Source organism: Sturnus vulgaris, chromosome 23 (genome assembly GCF_052056855.1).
Source record: "Sturnus vulgaris isolate bStuVul1 chromosome 23, bStuVul1.hap1, whole genome shotgun sequence".
Lineage (NCBI taxonomy): Eukaryota > Metazoa > Chordata > Aves > Passeriformes > Sturnidae > Sturnus > Sturnus vulgaris.
Window position 1 is genome coordinate 9,113,536 of NC_142265.1, and position 18,366 is coordinate 9,131,901.

An 18,366-nucleotide genomic window follows, 5' to 3' on the forward strand; every position below is an offset into this window, starting at 1 on the left:
CCCAGTGGTCCCAGGCGGCACCGGGGGCGGGGCCGGGTGATCCCGGAGCGGTACCGAGCTGTGCTGGGGACGGTGCTGCAGGGGCGGTGCCGGGCCCGCCTCAGGGTGATTGAATGCCCAGAAATCGCCTCCTCTGCCCCGTGCTCACACTGAGCTGCGGGCTGCAGCGTGCTGTCGGAGCTCCGCACACAGCACGGATTTGGGCTTCCCCTCCTCTCAAACCCTCTCCCCCTTCTTCCTCCTCCTCATCTTCCCCTTTTTCCTCTCCCTCCGCCTCGCCCCCCTCCCCGGGCCCCTGACTCCCCCCGGGATCCCCTCCTCCGGAGGCGGCCCTTCCGAACCGACCCCCCCTCCAAGCCCCGGAGCTCGAGACCATTAAGGTAAGCTTTGGAATTGAAATATCAGGATATTCACTGGCCTGAAATTTCAGGATTGTACGATTTTTTCTTGAAGCAGTTGCCTTTGCTGCAGGATTGTGTGGTCACCAGTCTCCTTTCCTGTGACTCTTGTTGAAATTTGCTGTCAGATAACCGGCTAGTAACGAAATATTTGACAGAAATCAATGCTGTGAACGGACTTCACTGCAGCAGTTGATGAAAGAGCAAAGAAAATGTCTGTCGTGTTTACGCACCCCCCCGAGGCTGAATGAATTCTGATACTGTAATAAATCAGTGCAGTTGGTGCCTGCAAAGGTCTTGACATTGATCAAGAAGATATTACTTTGGATTTTTACTTTTTATCAGCGTTTCTTTAATCTGTGCTTCAGCACTCTAGCCTTTCATAAGTCTTCTCCGGTTTCCTCTGGCCCTGCAGAGTAGTCCTCTCTGTTATTGTCTGATCCCAGCTTTGATGCAAGGAGGACTTTTTGTCTTGAAAATTAGCATCCCCCTCCGCATATTTAAATTAGTTATTTGACTTTTGAGAAAAAGCTGGTCAGCTCGAAGTCCACCAGACACCAGAGGCTGCTGTTTTTAGCACCTTATTCAAAGAGGACATCCTTTAGTTACCTAAGGAGGGGTAGAGATTTACCCCTAGGAATAAGGAATAAATGCAAGCAGACTGTCCTGCCAAGAAAAAAATCCAGTTACAGTGACTGAATTCGGGTTTAGTTGCCCTTGATCCTTGCAAGGGATTAAAGGCAGGTTCACTTGGTCTCCCAGCAATGAATGTCTCAACCGAAAGCTGCTCAAAATGTGCCGTTTTTCTGATGGTTTTGGATTCTTTTGCCAGGTGGGAACATGGACTGCTTGACTTGTTCCTGTGTCCACTTTCCACTTCAGTCCTTTGCATTTTCTCTGAAGGGAAAGCAGGAACAGGGAAGTTGGGGCAGTTCCGTCAGCAGAAAGGCTGCTAAGAATAGATGGTAAGGACTTACTTTTCTGCACAGTGCCATGTAACTGAAGGCTCGTTTTTGGATTTCACATTCTGTTCCTGCCCGGTTTTGTGAGAGCTGCAGGTGCATTTCTGTTTCCAGACCCTGCCAAAAATAGTCGCTTATATTATAATGAATCCTTTTTCCTTCATGTTTTCTTGCTTGAAATGAATTCCCCTGTCAGACTGATGTGAGCAGCAGTTATTTTTAGAGCTGCTGGTGTTGTACACGGAGTAACTGTAGAACAAATGAGTTGTGATGGCTTCCTTGTATTTGATGTGTGGAGAGGAGCAAAGGCACAGATTCATCCTGTGTAATTGCAGTCGTCCAACGTAGGTGCCAGGGTCGGGAAGCTGGGCAAGGTTTCCTCTCTTGCTGGGCCTTAGGGGGAGGGAGCTGAACCATGGTGTCACTCGGATTCCTTCCTCTTCTCCCTCCTCCTTTCTTGCTTGTAGAGCTGGAGCTCGGGGTCACCGAGTTTGGGTGCTCGCAGTCAGAGCCTGAATTTGGAGAGCAGGAAAGCGGGGGGAAGTTTCTAGGCACGTCAAAGCCTGTCTCTAGGGTGTGGGACTTGTTGGTCTTCCTCACCACCCCCAGCAACTTGCACTTCTCTCTGGACCTTGCTGTGGTCACAGCCCACTGCTCATTTATGTGACTGTTCATCCGTCTGCCTGATTGCTTTAAGTACAAGTAGCCTGATTCAGGTTTAATTTAGCAATGATTTTCCTCTGTTTCATCGGTAGTTTTCTAAAACTCCCCTACAGGCTATTTTGAAGGTGCTTTTTTTTTTTTTAACTGCCTGTGATGATAGAAAGCTGTACGGCCCTCTGAAAGCAGTATAACCTGCTTTCCAGAAATTACAGAAGTAGGATTTTTATTGTCCACTATGCAGCTGAAGTCCCCCTAGTGAGCCTCTTGTGAACTGAGGGTGAGGAGAGCGGCAGATACGACTCCTCATCAACCTGCTCTTCTTTTCGTTCCTAAAAGAAGGAAGCATGAAGGTAACTATAGAAAAAGATCTGCATCCCTCGGGGTTTTGTATTTTAGGTGTTTTGAGGTTTATTTACACACCTTCTCCTTTGTTTCCTGGACAGGTTTTACGTGACAGTGGAGCGTTTGAGTACACGTGGAAGGAGCTTTCAATTTGGCTGGAGCACTTGGATAATACAAAAGAAGACCAGAAGGAAGCAGTGATTCAGTTTTTGGAAAAGGTAACGGTGTTCAAATCAGCTGGATAAAAAAATGCAAAGAATAGTGTTAGTGGAAACTGGAGGTCTTGTTGCTATTGTTGAGAAACCTGTCAAAGACCAGCGAATGAATTCTGAGAAAAGCCTTGTTTGGGATTCTTTATACGGAGGTGGCATCCTTCTTGTGTTCAGTGGGAGGGCAGCCAAATGATTTGTAGGAAAATGAAATCCAAAAAGATCAGCTGTTATTACAGCATTGTCGGTGTAAGGGTAGAGTGGTGTAGGTGTGGGTAGCTTTGATCTCCTCTTTAGGTGCCAACATTATCAGAGCTCAGTAGATGGTGGTCCTTGACAAGGAAAGGTGACACTTGCTGTTTACTCTTCAGGATGTTGAATGCCCAGTGCTTTGCCTCCACTGTGGTCTGCCCAGGTACTCGGTGTGTGGTCGCAGTCTAGGTGCCAAGTTGTGGTGGGTTTTTGTTTTTCCATCAGTGTGGCCTGTAGAGCAGGAACTGTAGACAGAATCCTGCAGAAGTGCTATGGAAGTTGTCCTCATAAAAGCTGCCCAGCTTTCAGCACGTGGTCGTTCTCAGTACCGTGTGGTTCCCCTGCACTTGCCAGCCAGCAGGTGCACTTACCTTTCTCCCCACCTTTGCTGACAGATCCTGCTGAAGCTGGTGACCAACCCCTGTCCCTACACTGACAAGGCAGCAGACCTGGTTCAGGCAGCCAGCACGCTCCAGGTGGCTCTGTTTAAACAGGACTCTGATAACATCAGCATCCCCGTCTCTCACATTGATGGTATGTGGTAACCTGTCAACATCCCAACTCCATGACTTGGGGATACACTTTCTAGCCCTAATCAGCAAACTGGGGATGGATAACTCTGGCAATCCTGTTAAGTAAGGGCCCTCCAGGATTCAGCTCTCCACGTGTTCTTGGTATCAGAAGTCGAAGTGGAATTGCCAAGTTGCCGCTTTACCTCTGAAAGTAATTTCTGCCGTGGCTGTGCCACTTGAACGGTATTTGAAATCTCTCTTCATGCTCTTGCAGCAGCGTTTTTGAACTCAAATGGAAATCTAGCCCTTCTGCCTGGGACTGTTGACAGAGTCATGGAATCCCAGAGTGGTTTGGCCGGCAAGGCTCCTTAAATCTCATCCAGTTCCAGCCCTGCCATGAACAGGGACACCTTTCAGTAGCCCGGGCTGCTCCAAGCCCCAGTGTCCTGCCTGGCTTTGGACACATCCAGGGATCCAGGAGCAGCCGCAGCTGCTCCGTGCTGGACAGCAGCATTGAAAGGCAGAGTGAAGGTTCAGCTGTAATTTAGGGGTTGCACTTAACGTTGTATTGTGTGACAAATGTGGCTTTCATCCTTTTTTTTATTTTTTATTATTTTTTTTTAATTAAAAAGAATTAAAAAGATGCCTTGTATTCCTGGAGTGTTGCATTCTACGTCTGTTGTTTTTCCTGTTAGTCTGGATTCTTGCTTTGATGTTTTTCTTCACTTATTAGATGTCCTGGATATGGTGGATGTCCTGCTCGAGGACAGTGATGGCTTTGATGAAGAAGTTGGGTTCTCTTTAAATGAAGACGTGATCATTTCCCTTCAGTGCTGTTGTCCCTGCTGCATTAGAAGCCAGGAATGAACAAGTCCACGTGGGCCTGGATGCTGATCCCTCTTGCTGGTCCATGACAGCATGTGACAGGTGAGATTTCCAGGTGTCTGATTTAGCAGGAAACTGGTTTGTTCCTTCTTGTGAGGAGGCTCATTGGCTTTGCATGGGCAAAGCCACTCCACGTTTTCCATCTAGGAACAGAGCTGGGGAGCTGTTTTAAAACAGAGTCCCAGAGGTAAACAGCTTGGCTCGGTATTTCTGTGTGGGAATAGAAGAATATCTGTGTCTTCTGATTTTTCTCTCGTCTTTCTTCCACAGATGTTTTTGTATTCCTGACTTGGGTTTCCATCGGGGACACGTGGCTTGGAGCTCAGGAGCCGGATCTGTTCCTTGCCCACGGCAGATTGGTCTGCACTAGTGCAGGTGAGGAATTACAGGACGGCTTGGGAACTCGGAAACAAGGAGAAGCAAGTCTTATGTGTCTTTGCAAAAAGATTTGGCTACCACAGGGCATTAATTCAGGGAGTTAAGACTTCATCTTTAACGTTCTGTGCTCTGCCAGCATCACTGCAAGCCCTGAAAGCCTCCTGAGCTGTTCTCATACAGACCTATCTTGTTTGGTCAAAAAAAAATCTTAGTTTAGTTTCGTCCAAGAAATGTTACTACTCTGTGCGAGCTCATGGGGAAGCTTTTATTCGGCATCTCTCAGTGGGACATTGAAAGTCCAACTTCCCATTTCTTGCACAGTCTGAGAGGCAGTATTACTTTCTATCATTTTTATCACAGGCATTTTAAACTTTTTGAGGAACCGGCAGGACTGTTTGTGCGGAGGCGTGCGGTTCACAGCCATCCTCTGTCCAACGTAGGATGGGAAAAAAAGGCTGGAGAGCTTCCTACAAGGGGCTGTAAGTGCAAATGACCAGGAGCCCGGGGTTTAGTCATGATGATTTAGTATTTCTTAAAAGACTCTGATTGATTTCATGATGCCAAAACCAGTATGGATAGAAGACTGAAGTCGGGAATCACGATGGTCTCCTTGGGTTTAAAAAGCTTTAATGGTGTTTCAAGACATTTGTATGAGACCTGGTTTGTTTTTCTTACCCTTTTATTCAATCAAAAAAAAAAAAAAAAAAAAAAAGCCTTGATCCATCACTGCTGCTGTGATGTGTGACAAATGCCTGTCCTCCCTCCACGTGGAACAGGTGAGAGGTGGAACTGAAGCCCAAAGAGTTTTCTGCCCACTGATAATATGTGAGTCATATTGGGAATTCTCTGCAGAATGGCAACAGTTGTTCTTGAATGTGGCCATGAGGGGAGTGGAACATGGCAGCCCGGGTCTGAGAAGGTGCAGTGCCAGAAGGAGAAGCTTTGAAATGTTAAATCAGGATTGATTCAGGTGACTCGCGACCGCGTGCTGTGCCCAGGTCCTTGGTAGAAATACTGTGCAGGGAAAAGCCAGAGCTGCCTGTGCTATGAGCTGAATTTTTTATTGGGGGGGGGGGGGTGTGTGAAATAAGAATGAGGTGCAAATGAGAGAATTGCTTGTGTGTGTGAATATTCTTGTCCTAAAGGAGCGCTGCCCGGTGCTCCTCCCTTCCTGTGCCCCTCTCCTGGTGAGCCTCTGTCCTGCTGGCCGTGCCTCTCTGTCTCCGTGCCTGTGCTGCTCCTTGCCCGTCTTTGCCCGCCCCGCACGGGCTGTGCTCGCTTCCTCTCTGGCTCCTGGGTTCCCTCTTTGTCATGGTACCCCTCAGTCCTTGCTGTGTGTTTGGCACTCTCTGTCTTTTCTCCGTCCTTCTCTGTGCCTCTGTGGTGCTCCCTGTGCCGTTGTTTCCCGTGGGATCCTTGTGTCCCGGTCACTGTCTGTCCTAGGGTGATGTTATGGTGTTTCTATCTCCAATCATGTGTCCTGATTATGTTTGGTATTATGTCCTGTGCTTCCAGGACTGACTCTGAGAGTGAAGCTTTGTTTTGTCTTGTTATCAGCCGGCTCACCTCCCCCATGGTCTATGTTTAGGAGAGGTTTTAGGAGAGGTTTTAGCTCGGTTTGCTTGCTTGCTTGCTTGCCTGCTTGCTTGCTTGCTTGCTTGCTTGCCTGCTTGCTTGCCTGCTTGCTCGCTTCTGCCTCTTTTTCTTTCCTTCGCTTTGCCCTTGCTTTTTTCTTATTAGTTAGTTCAGCTAGGCAGTCCAACTTTTTCCCTGGACTGTTTTCTCTTCCACCCCGTCCCCTCCCTCTCCTGGATACCATCTGAACCTGTTCCGGACGGGGACCTGGGAAACCCCAAGAAACACCGGGAGTCTACACTCTGTCACCTGCAGCAGCCATTCCCAAGCGCCAGAGACTGATAACTGGGCGACCACTCGCCAGAGAGACTGAACTCGTCATCCCTTCAGAACGGTGAAAGAGTTTTTTGTCAGCTGGTGTTGTCTTTTTTCCCTGTGCTGGGGAGTGTCTTGCTTGTTAAATAAAGAGGTTTTTTTCTCCCACTCTTCTCCGAGGAAATTCTTCCCGAACCCGATGGGGTGGGGGGGAGGAGTCGTGGGGTTTGCTGTCTGGGGGCTCCTTCTGGAGGTTTTCCCCCAAATTTGCCCAAAACCAGGACACTGTCCCTGTTCATTTTTAATCCCTCCCTCTTGTGCTGCCCATCCAGCATGCCAGGGGTTTCTTTTCGTTTTTTGGTTATTTTTCGTTTTCATTTTTCTTCTTCTTTTTTTTTGGTGGGGGTTCCATTTCATCGTGCACCTTGATGTTGATTTTCTTCCCGTGTCCTCTCTGCTGCCCCTCCTCCTTTCTGCCCCTTGTCCCCTGTGTCTGCAGGGCTGGGGAGGAACTTCAGCCCTTGTGGGGGTTGCCCTCCCTTTTCTGGTGTCAGCAGAGTCACTTTCTGTGGGATGGACACATGGGAGGGGTTGCAGTCAAGTGCCCTGCTGCTGTCCAGGGCAGTTGGAGTCGTTCTGTGCCTTCTTTGGGGTGAGGAAAAAAGGCTGAGGGGGGCTCCGACGTGGTTTGGGGCACCCCAAGGTCCCTGGGAGAGGGAGCCGGGCTGCGCTGGAGGAGCAGGTGAGTCGGGCATGGGGGGGGTCATGGTGGGTGCCAGAACATTGAGAGGGAGGGGTGGGTGTAGAATGCATGAAAAACAGAACCTTAAAAAACAGCTAAATATAGTCTAAAAGGAATGTTTTATTGGTTTGTGTTTGGATAGAGGTAGGGTTTTTTTATAGATACTGTAAATATAAAAGATAAAGAATAAAAATATATAAGCAAATATAAGAAACCAATATATAAATATATTACATTACATTATATTTTGTTATGAAAATAGAAATATATAAATATTTAGACTTTAAAAGGAATGTTTTATTGTTTTTTATTTGGTTAGAGGAGGGTTTTTAATAAATAATATAAATAATATTGGCAAAAATATACAAATATGCAAAAATAGATACTGACATAAAATTATTATAACTATATATGCATATATATATGTAAGTATAAATCTATAGAAATAAATATAAATATAAAATACATGTATGTAGTATGTAATATAAATAATTTATCGATTTTAATATGTTATATTAAATAGTATGTTATAATAGAATGTAAATAGCATCTAGTATATTAATATACTAGTAAAAACTACATTAAATAGTATATAAATATAGAATACACAATATAGACATATAAATCTACAGATATAAATATGAAAACTAAATAGAAAAATATATTCAAATAGAATTTAAAATAATGGAGTTTTTTGTTTCTATTTGGTTAGAGGCAGAGCTTTTAAATAAATAATATTAAAAACTATGAACCTACAAATATAGATGGATATAGATAAAATAGAAATAACATTAGTAATATAAATCTATGTATATAATGAATAATAAAATAATATTGTATATATGATAAATAGAATAGCAATTAAATTGAATATATGAAATATGTCTAGATTATGACTATAAATTAAATATTAAAAAATAGATGATTTCTATATATAAAAGGGTTTTTTTTTCATTTGGTCAGAGGCAGGGCATTTTTAGTTTGGGTCGGGGTTTTTTTGGGGCGTTCATTGAGAGGATTTTATGACGGGTGGGGACTCTGGTGCTTGGAACTCTCTCCCTTCTTTGTCTGTCCCTGACAGGGCGGCAGTGCCGGGCTGAGTTGGGCGGCAGTGCTGCCGCCGTGTGGACACAGGCGGGTACTGCACCGTGCCCCTCTCAGGATGGCGGAAGGGCCCGCGGGCCGGGACCCAGCCCTGCGGCAGCGCTCAAGATGGCGGCCTCTCTAGGACCCCGGCGGATAGGCGTCTACGTAAAACGCCTGCCCGCGCCCGCCGGCGCCCTCACGCCCGCGGCACCGCAGACCGCGCGGCCGTTGTCGGCACGCTCTGAAACGTCCGGGAAAATTGGCGGCGAGCGGATCGGCGTCGGCGATGTAATCAGGCATCTTATGCCGACACACCGGGGTCCTGATTTTTTCCCGCCCTTTCTGCCGCCATTTTGGGAAGGTCAGGCGGGGTGCCGCCCGAGGCGCCATTTTGAGAGTGCGGACACACTCAAGATGGCGGCCTCTCTAGGACCCCGGCGGATAGGGGTCTACGTAAAACGCCTGCCCGCGCCCGCCGGCGCCCTCACGCCCGCGGCACCGCGGACCGCGCGGCCGTTGTCGGCACGCTCTGAAACGTCCGGGAAAATTGGCGACGAGCGGATCGGCGTCGGCGATGTAATCAGGCATCTTATGCCTACACACCGGGGTCCTGATTTTTTCCCGCCCTTTCTGCCGCCATTTTGGGAAGGTCAGGCGGGGTACCGCCCGAGCCGCCATTTTGAGAGTGCGGACACACTCAAGATGGCGGCCTCTCTAGGACCCCGGCGGATAGGCGTCTACGTAAAACGCCTGCCCGCGCCCGCCGCGCCCTCACGCCCGCGGCACCGCGGACCGCGCGGCCGTTGTCGGCACGCTCTGACACATCCGGGAAAATTGTCGGCGAGCGGATCGGCGTCGGCGATGTAATCAGGCATTTTATGCCTACACACCGGGGTCCTGATTTTTTCCCGCCCTTTCTGCCGCCATTTTGGGAAGGTCAGGCGGGGTGCCGCCCGAGGCGCCATTTTGAGAGTCCCGACACGCTCAAGATGGCGGCCTCTCTAGGACCCCGGCGGATAGGGGTCTACATAAAACGCCTGCCCGCGTTCGCCGGCATAAAAATAAATATGCATAAATATAAACATGCACAAACGTTAACCTGCATAGATATAAACATAAACATAATCATAAACATAATCATAAACATGCAAAACAATAATAATAAATATAAATATAAACATAATTAGAAATAGAAATACAAACATTAATAAAATCAGTGAGAAATGGGGTAAAATCAGTGAGAAATGGGGGGGAAAACCCATGAAAAATGATGGAAAAATCAGAGAGAAATGGGGGAAAAATCGGTGAGGAATGGGGAAAAAGATCAACGAAAAATTGGGAAAAATCAGTCAGAAGTGGGGGATAAAAATCAGTGAGAAATGGGGAAAAAAATCAGTGATTAATGGGCGGGAAAATGCATGAAAAATGGGGGGAATAATTCCGAGAGAAATGGGGGCAAATATCAGTGACAAATGGGGGGGAAAATCAGGAAATATCCATGAAAATTGGGGGAAACATCCATGAAAAATGGCGGAAAAAATCAGTGAGAAATGGGGAAAAATGGGGAAAAAGGAGTGATAAACGGGGGAAAAAAATCAGTGAGAAATGGGGAAAAATGGGGAAAAAATCCACGAAAAATGGGGGGAAAAATCCATGAAAAATCAACGGAAAAATCAGTGAGAAATGGGGAAAACATCATGGTGAAATGGGGAAAAAATCAGAGAGAAATGGGGAAAAATCATTGAAAAATGGGGGATAAAAATCAGTGAGAAATGGGGGGGAAATGGGGAAAAACATCAGTGAGAAATGGGGAAAAAAATCTTTGATAAATTGGGGCAAAAATCATTGAGAAATGGGGAAAAAAATCAGTGAGAAATGGGGAAAATTTGGGAAAAATCCACGAAAATTGCGGGAAAAAATGCTTGAAAAATTGGGGAAAAAAATCCGAGAGAAAATCCCCGGGAATCCCCGGGAAAATCCCCCCGGAATCCCCGAGAAAATCCCCCGGAATTCCCCGGGAAAATCCCCCTGAATTCCCCGAGAAACTCATCCCGGAATCCCCGTGATAATCCGTCCGCTATCCCCGAGAAAATCCCCCAGGAATCCCCCAGAAAATCTCCCCGAAATCCCCGGGATAATCTCCCCGGAATCCCCGAGAAAATCCGCCCCGAATCCCCTGGAAGATTCCCCCGGAATCCCCGAGAAAATCCCCCCAGATTCCCCGGAAAATCCCCCCGGAATACTCTGCAATATCCCCCCGGAATCCCCTGGATAATCCCCCCGGAATCCCCGAGAAAATCCCCCCGGAATTCCCCGGGAAAATCCCCCCGGAATTCCCCGGGAAAATCCCCCGGGAATCCCCGAGAAAATCCCCCCGGAATCCCCGAGAAAATCCCCCCGGAATTCCTCGGGAAAATCGCCCCGGAATACTCGGGAAAATCCCCCCGGAATCCCCGGGGAAATCCCCACGGAATCCCCGAGAAAACCCCCCCGAAATACTCGGGAAAATCCCCCCGGAATCCCCGAGAATATCCCCCCGGAATATTCGGGAAAATCCTCCCGGAATCCCCGAGAAAATCCACCCGGTATCTCCGGGAAAATCCTCCCGAAATCCTCGAGAAAATCCCCCCGGAATCCACGTGAAAATCCCCCCGGAATACTCGGCAAAATCCCCCCGGAATCCCCGAGAAAATCCCCCCGGATTCCCCGGGAAAATCGCCCCGGAAAACCCGAGAAATTCTTCCAGGAATTCCCTGGGAAAATCCCTCCGGAATCCCCATGAAAATCCCCCGGAATCCCCGCGAATATCCCCCCGGAATCCCCGGGAAAATCCCCATGAATTCCCCGGGAAAATAATCTCGGAATCCCCGAGGAAATCTCCCCGGAATCACCGAGATAATGGCCCCGGAATACCCGAGAACATCCCCCGGAATTGCCCGAGAAAATCATCCCGTAATCCCCGAGGAAATCCCCCCGGAACACTCGGGAAAATCCCCCCGGAATTCCTCGTAAAATCACCCCGGATACCCCGGGAAAATCCCTCCGGAATCCCCCGAAAAATTCCCCCCGGAATACTCGGGAAAATCCCCCCGGAATCCCCTGGAAAAACCCCCCGGAATCCCCTGGATAATCCCCCCGGAATCCCCGATAAAATCCCCCTGGAATCTCCAGGAAAATGCCCCGGGAATACGCGAGAAAATCTCCCCGGAATCCCCGAGAAAAATCCCCCCGGAATCCCCTGGAAAATCCCCCCTGAATCCCCGAGAAAATCCCCCCGGAATCCCCGAGAAAATCCCCCCGGATTCCCCTGAAAATCCCTCGGAATTCCCCGGGGAAATCCTCCCGGAATCCACGAGAAAATCCGCCCGGAATTCCCGGGAAAATCCTCCAGAAATCCCCGAGAAAATCCCCCGGAGTCCCCGGGAAAATCAACCCGGAGTCCGATGGAAAATCCCCCCGGAATCCCCGAGAAAATCCCCCGGAATTCCCCTGGAAAATTCCCCCGGACTCCCCGAGAAATTCCTCCCGGAATCCCCGGGAAAATCCCCCCGGAATCCAGGCGAAAATCCCCCAGAAATCCCCGTGAAAGCCCCCCCGGAATCCCCAAGAAAATCTCCCCGGAATCCCCGAGAAAATTCGCCCGTAATACTCGGGAAAATATGCCCGGAATCCCCTGGAAAATCCCCCCGGAATCCCCTGGAAAATCCCCCCGGAATCCCCGACAAAATCCCCCCGGAATCCCCGGAAAATGCCCCCCGAATCCCCGGGATACTCACCCCGAGATCCCCGGGAAAATCCCCTGGAATTACCAGGGAAAATCCCCCCGCAATCCCAGGGAAAATCCCCCCAGAATCCCCGCGAAAATCGGCCCCGAATCCCCTGGAAAATTCCCCCGGAATCCCCGGAAAATCCCCCAGGAATCCCCGGGAAAATCCCCCAGGTATCCCCGAGAAAATCCCCCTGGAATCCCCTGGATAATCCCCATGGAATCCCTTGGAAAATCCCCCAGGAATCCCCGAGAAAATATGCCCGGAATCCCCTGGAAAATCCCCCTGGAATCGCGGGGAAAATCCCCCCGGATTTCCCGGGAAAAATCCCCCCGGAATCCCCGATAAAATCTCCCCGGAATCCCTGAGAAAATCCCCCCGGAATCCGCGAGAAAATATGCCCAGAATCCCCGATAAAATCCCCCCGGAATCCCCGGGAATATCCCCCAGGAATCGCCGATAAAATCCCCCCGGAATCCCCCAGAAAATCCCCCCGGAATTCCGCGGGAAAATCCCCCCGGAATCCCCGAGAAAAACCTCCCGGAATCCCCGCGAAAATAGCCCCAGACTCCCCGGCATAATCCCCACGAAATCCCCTGGAAAATCCCCCCGGAATTCCCGGGAAAATCCCCCCGGAATCCCCGAGAAAATCCCCCGGAATTCCTCGTAAAATCCCCCTGGAATCCCCGGGAAAATCCCTCCGGACTCCCCGAAAAAATCCCCCGGAATACTCGGGAAAATCCCCCGGGAATCCCCGAGAAAATCCCCATGGAATTTCCCGGGAAAATCACCCCGGAATCCCCGAGAAAATTCTCCCGAAATACTCGGCAAAATCCCCCAGGAATCCACGGAAAATTCCCCGGAATCCAGGAGAAAATACCCCGGAATCCCCATGAAAATCCCCCCGGAATCTCCGAGAGAATCCCCTGGTATCCCCGCGAATATCCCCCCGGAATCCCCGGGAAAATCCCCATGACTTCCCCGGGAAAATAATCTCGGAATCCCCGAGAAAATCTCCCCGGAATCACCGAGATAATGGCCCCGGAATACCCGAGAACATCCCCCGGAATTGCCCGAGAAAATCATCCCGTAATCCCCGAGGAAATCCCCCCGGAACACTCGGGAAAATCCCCCCGGAATTCCTCGTAAAATCACCCCGGATACCCCGGGAAAATCCCTCCGGAATCCCCCGAAAAAATCCCCCCGGAATACTCGGGAAAATCCCCCCGGAATACTCCTGAAAATCCTCCCGGAATTCCCGAGAAAATCCCCCGGAATTCCCTGAGAAAATCGCCCCGGAATCCCAGTGAAAATCCCCCCGGAATCCCCGTGAAAATCCCCCCGGAATCCTCGGAAAATGCCCCCCGAATCCCCGGGATACTCACCCCGAGATCCCCGGGAAAATCCCCTGGAATTGCCAGGGAAAATCCCCCCGCAATCCCAGGGAAAATCCCCCCAGAATCCCCGCGAAAATCGGCCCCGAATCCCCTGGAAAATTCCCCCGGAATCCCCGGAAAATCCCCCAGGAATCCCCGGGAAAATCCCCCAGGTATCCCCGAGAAAATCCCCCTGGAATCCCCTGGATAATCCCCATGGAATCCCTTGGAAAATCCCCCAGGAATCCCCGAGAAAATATGCCCGGAATCCCCTGGAAAATCCCCCTGGAATCGCGGGGAAAATCCCCCCGGATTTCCCGGGAAAAATCCCCCCGGAATCCCCGATAAAATCTCCCCGGAATCCCTGAGAAAATCCCCCCGGAATCCGCGAGAAAATATGCCCAGAATCCCCGATAAAATCCCCCCGGAATCCCCGGGAATATCCCCCAGGAATCGCCGATAAAATCCCCCCGGAATCCCCCAGAAAATCCCCCCGGAATTCCGCGGGAAAATCCCCCCGGAATCCCCGAGAAAAACCTCCCGGAATCCCCGCGAAAATAGCCCCAGACTCCCCGGCATAATCCCCACGAAATCCCCTGGAAAATCCCCCCGGAATTCCCGGGAAAATCCCCCCGGAATCCCCGAGAAAATCCCCCGGAATTCCTCGTAAAATCCCCCTGGAATCCCCGGGAAAATCCCTCCGGACTCCCCGAAAAAATCCCCCGGAATACTCGGGAAAATCCCCCGGGAATCCCCGAGAAAATCCCCATGGAATTTCCCGGGAAAATCACCCCGGAATCCCCGAGAAAATTCTCCCGAAATACTCGGCAAAATCCCCCAGGAATCCACGGAAAATTCCCCGGAATCCAGGAGAAAATACCCCGGAATCCCCATGAAAATCCCCCCGGAATCTCCGAGAGAATCCCCCGGTATCCCCGCGAATATCCCCCCGGAATCCCCGGGAAAATCCCCATGACTTCCCCGGGAAAATAATCTCGGAATCCCCGAGAAAATCTCCCCGGAATCACCGAGATAATGGCCCCGGAATACCCGAGAACATCCCCCGGAATTGCCCGAGAAAATCATCCCGTAATCCCCGAGGAAATCCCCCCGGAACACTCGGGAAAATCCCCCCGGAATTCCTCGTAAAATCACCCCGGATACCCCGGGAAAATCCCTCCGGAATCCCCCGAAAAAATCCCCCCGGAATACTCGGGAAAATCCCCCCGGAATACTCCTGAAAATCCTCCCGGAATTCCCGAGAAAATCCCCCGGAATTCCCTGAGAAAATCGCCCCGGAATCCCAGTGAAAATCCCCCCGGAATCCCCGTGAAAATCCCCCCGGAATCCTCGGGAAAATCCCCCAGGAATCCCCTGGAAAATCCCCATGGAATCCCTTGGAAAATCCCCCAGGAATCCCCGAGAAAATATGCCCGGCATCCCCTGGAAAATCCCCCTGGAATCGCGGGGAAAATCCCCCCGGATTTCCCGGGAAAAATCCCCCCGGAATCCCCCAGAAAATCTCCCCGGAATCCGCGAGAAAATATGCCCAGAATCCCCGATAAAATCCCCCCGGAATCCCCGGGAATATCCCCCAGGAACCCCCGATAAAATCCCCCCGGAATCCCCCAGAAAATCCCCCCGGAATCCCCTGGAAAATCCCCCCGGAATTCCCGAGAAAATCCCCCCGGAATCCCCGGAAAATCCCCGCGGAATTCCGGTCCATTTCTGTAGGAGAATAGTTTGTAAGGATAGTGCAGAAGGCACTAGTTGCCAACGAGTTACAGCTGTACTGACTAGCAAGGAGTGGAAACAGCCTTGCCTGCCCAGTGAGGCTGGTTGTTATAAAAGCGTGGGTCAGCTGGCTGCCAGTTTCACTAAGCACAGCTCCAGCTGGAGGTGCAGAGCCTGCTGCAGTGTGGGCTGGAGCCTGCTGGCTGTGCTGCGAGGAGGAAGGGACACGTGGCCGTGCAAGGGATGGACAAGGTGAGAGGATGCTGTGTGTGGGACAGACAGGCTCAGGTGGCTGGGGAAGGGACAGGCTGGGGTTTAGCCAGTCGTACAGAGGAGAGGAGGAGTCGGGGCTGTGTGGAGCTGCCTGTGAGAAAAGGAGTCAGAGTTGCCTCAAAGAAATCTGTGGAGAGAAGGCATGAAAAGTGTGTAATGAAAGACTAATGTTGGTGCCTGTCATGTCTGTCTTGATATAATTGCTACACGTTTTCTCGGAATGCTTGAATTTAGACATAAAATGAAAACTTTATTGTAAGAAAGGAATGCATTTCTCACCAAAGTGGTGTAGGGTGGGGGATCACAACTCACAGATGGCCTGGAAGCGGAACGGCCACAGGGGTTACTGTAACTGGGCCTCCAGTACCAAAGCCCCAGTGGGTTTAAAGGCTAGAGCTGGGCTGGGATTAGCACGGGCTATGCAGCTGGGCTCATGCACAGGTCTGTCAGCACTCCTACCCGAGGACAGTCCCTCACCTAGGGAGAGGTTCTAGGCCTGGAGATGAGGCTGAGTTTGGGAAGGGTGATGAGGACATGGTTAGGGAGGGATGTAAATGCATATCAAAAGACTTAATTTTGAGGGGTGGCAAGCATTAGCTATAAACCAGTAAGTATTTACAGCTAAAGGCTGGAGGTGGGGGCTGTCTGAGGAGGACAGGACTGTTTAAGGCTGAAGTTGGAAGAGAAACCTTGGTGAAGCTTTTGCGTTAGAAACGGCCTCACCTGCCAAATCAGATTTTTGTCTTCAGGATTGCATGAGTGAGGATGCCACAGCCAAGGAAAAGGTTCAGGTTTGGGAGGCAAAGGCGAGTTAGGCAGGGCTGCAGGGCTGGGGCTTGGCTGTTTCCATACTGCTCAGGGCAGCAAAGGGTAGCTGGCTCACTGGGCCTTGGATCTAGAACTCTTTCTGGAACAAGGTGGAGAGCTGAGGTTCATGCAAGGGGCCAGGAATTCTTTGTCTGACTGGAAAATGCCAGAGGGGCAGTGTGTGACTCGGATAGGATGATATGTTCGTCTGGCGAGAGTCACAAAAGAATATTTTGGTTTACTGATAACTGGGCAGCTCAGAAGTTACTACTTGACTTAGTTGCTGCTCCCATCTGTTGCACACATAAACAGAGCAAAGCAGACGAATTCTCTCGGAGCCTGAGGTCTTTGACTGGCCCTCCAAAAATGCTGCCCGCTAAAAAACAGACGTGGGGGAGGAAAGTTGTCAGATACAATAGAGCAAGAAAAGGACACGGGCTTCAAAGTGCCCTCCAGCAGACCACGGAAGTGACCTGTCTGGAAGTGAAACCAGCAGTCTGCTTCCCCAGCCTCCTGGAAGCCTCTAACAGCTACACAGGCAGTGAGGGGAGAGAACAATTCAACCTAAAAATAATTTTCAGTAGCGTTCTGCACTGCTGTTAAAAATACTGCAACCAGGGAATGTGGTGTGGTGATAACTATTAGGCCTGTAAGTCTGGTAACTGGGGCTTTTAGCTCAAACATCTCGGTATGGCTACTTTGAGCCTTGTAAAAGCTGCGTTAAGTCCAATTTCTTGGGTAGTTCTACTACCTCTAGCCTTGCTTTTCATCCCCTCAGTAACAAAGCAACTCCCTCTCGAGAATGTTATTTACTTTCCATATGATGTGCCTACCAATTTCTGGAATTGCAAATGTCTTTGGACACATGCGTAAATTTAAGTTTCAAGAAAGCTGTCAAGCTAAAACAAAGGCTTGCCATAATGCAGAAGAAAATGTTTTATGGAAGAACTGAGAGGTCCCTACCTGGGCATAGAATTTGCTATACTAAGGTGTGTTCCAAACGGATCTGCCATCTAAACAAGCAGAAAAATAGTTGGAATGTAGTGAGTTCAATTTAACTACTGCTAGAAATAGGAATTATTAGCAGAGCTTGGAGCATGATATCACTAGCAGCAGTAAGACGCTTTTAGCTTGCTTCTCATAAATTACTTGTAAAAAGCATTTGTACCTAGTGTGTAGCAATTAATATTTCCCCATTTTCTTCCCCCCCGCCCCCCAGTCTCAGGTACTCCTTTTATTTTACCCTTTTCTGTCTTGTAACATCACCTTCCTTTATTTTATTCTATCTTCTGTTCTCAGAACATCGCAGCATCCTCTGTCAATGTGAAAGCATTTGTTCATCCTGTCTTGGAATGGCTGTCAATGTTGCCCTCTTCTGGATCACTTTTTTTTTTTTTTTTTTTTTTTTTTTTTTTTTTTTTTTTTTTTTTTTTTTAACAATATGTTGCTAAATGTCAGGAAAATTAATCCACAAACACCAGCGGTTTATGTCCAAAAAGGAAACAGAGGAGTCCTTTTTGCTTTATTCGAATAAAGGGAGAGGCCATGGGACATTCCCCTGGGATCTCTCAAATTTTTGGAGGACGCAGCCTCCTTTTTATCCTATTTTCCCGGCCGCATTTCCCTCTCTCTTTTCCCATTGGCTGAGGTACTTGAGAGGCACAGACTTCCCGGAACGCCTGATACCTGAAATTCCCCTCTAATGTAGAACCCTCCCTTTTAATTTTTAATTCTTATAGAATTCATAGTTTCCCCCCGTTGCTTCTTTCATCTTTCGATATCCAATTTCATTTATCAGCAGCCCCGCAGTTTGTTTGTAAAGGCAAATATCTCTTTTCATTCATCAATCAGTGGAATCCATCCCATTGTTTCTTTTATCTCTCAGTGCTAGCCTTATCTACAGGCTGATCCACAGCTCATTTGTAAAGACAAATTCAACATTCCTCTCAGCTAATAAATGAGAAGTTAGCTGAAAAAAGTAAAAAGTGGATTTTTTTTCTGGTGTGTGTCGGACAATACAGTGGAGAGAATTTGCGGGAGGATGATCGAGGATATCCTATTATAATATCGTTCTCGGACATTTTACTATT

At 49.2% G+C, this 18,366-nt stretch overlaps 1 protein-coding gene and 1 long non-coding RNA gene across 3 annotated transcripts; both read left to right on the top strand.

The window, feature by feature from the left end:
- LOC148221380 (nucleolar pre-ribosomal-associated protein 1-like) lies at nucleotides 1-3,521 on the top strand. Of its 2 annotated transcripts, XM_088178034.1 has the most exons (4): nucleotides 50-380; nucleotides 2,265-2,373; nucleotides 2,467-2,583; nucleotides 3,222-3,521. In XM_088178034.1, the coding sequence occupies exons 2-4, from the start codon at nucleotides 2,368-2,370 to the stop codon at nucleotides 3,369-3,371; spliced, it is 273 nt and encodes a 90-aa protein (XP_088034160.1). In that variant the 5' UTR covers nucleotides 50-380; nucleotides 2,265-2,367; the 3' UTR covers nucleotides 3,372-3,521. The 2 variants fall into 2 exon arrangements, 1 of the variants encoding a protein (XP_088034160.1); XR_015808215.1 differs by lacking the exon at nucleotides 2,265-2,373 and having other exon boundaries at nucleotides 1-380; nucleotides 3,222-3,367.
- A 1,907-nt stretch (nucleotides 3,522-5,428) lies between these two features.
- On the top strand, nucleotides 5,429-6,659 carry LOC148221381 (uncharacterized). Its single transcript, XR_015808216.1, has 2 exons — nucleotides 5,429-5,550; nucleotides 6,459-6,659. It is a non-coding gene; the product is annotated as an uncharacterized LOC148221381 (long non-coding RNA).
- The last annotated feature ends 11,707 nt before the right edge of the window (nucleotides 6,660-18,366 follow it).

What these genes read in the sequence shown, in the direction of transcription:
- LOC148221380 (XM_088178034.1), top strand. An exon ending in TGATTCAGTTTTTGGAAAAG is followed by an intron (nt 2,584 to 3,221) that starts GTAACGGTGTTC and finishes CTTTGCTGACAG; the next exon opens with ATCCTGCTGAAGCTGGTGAC.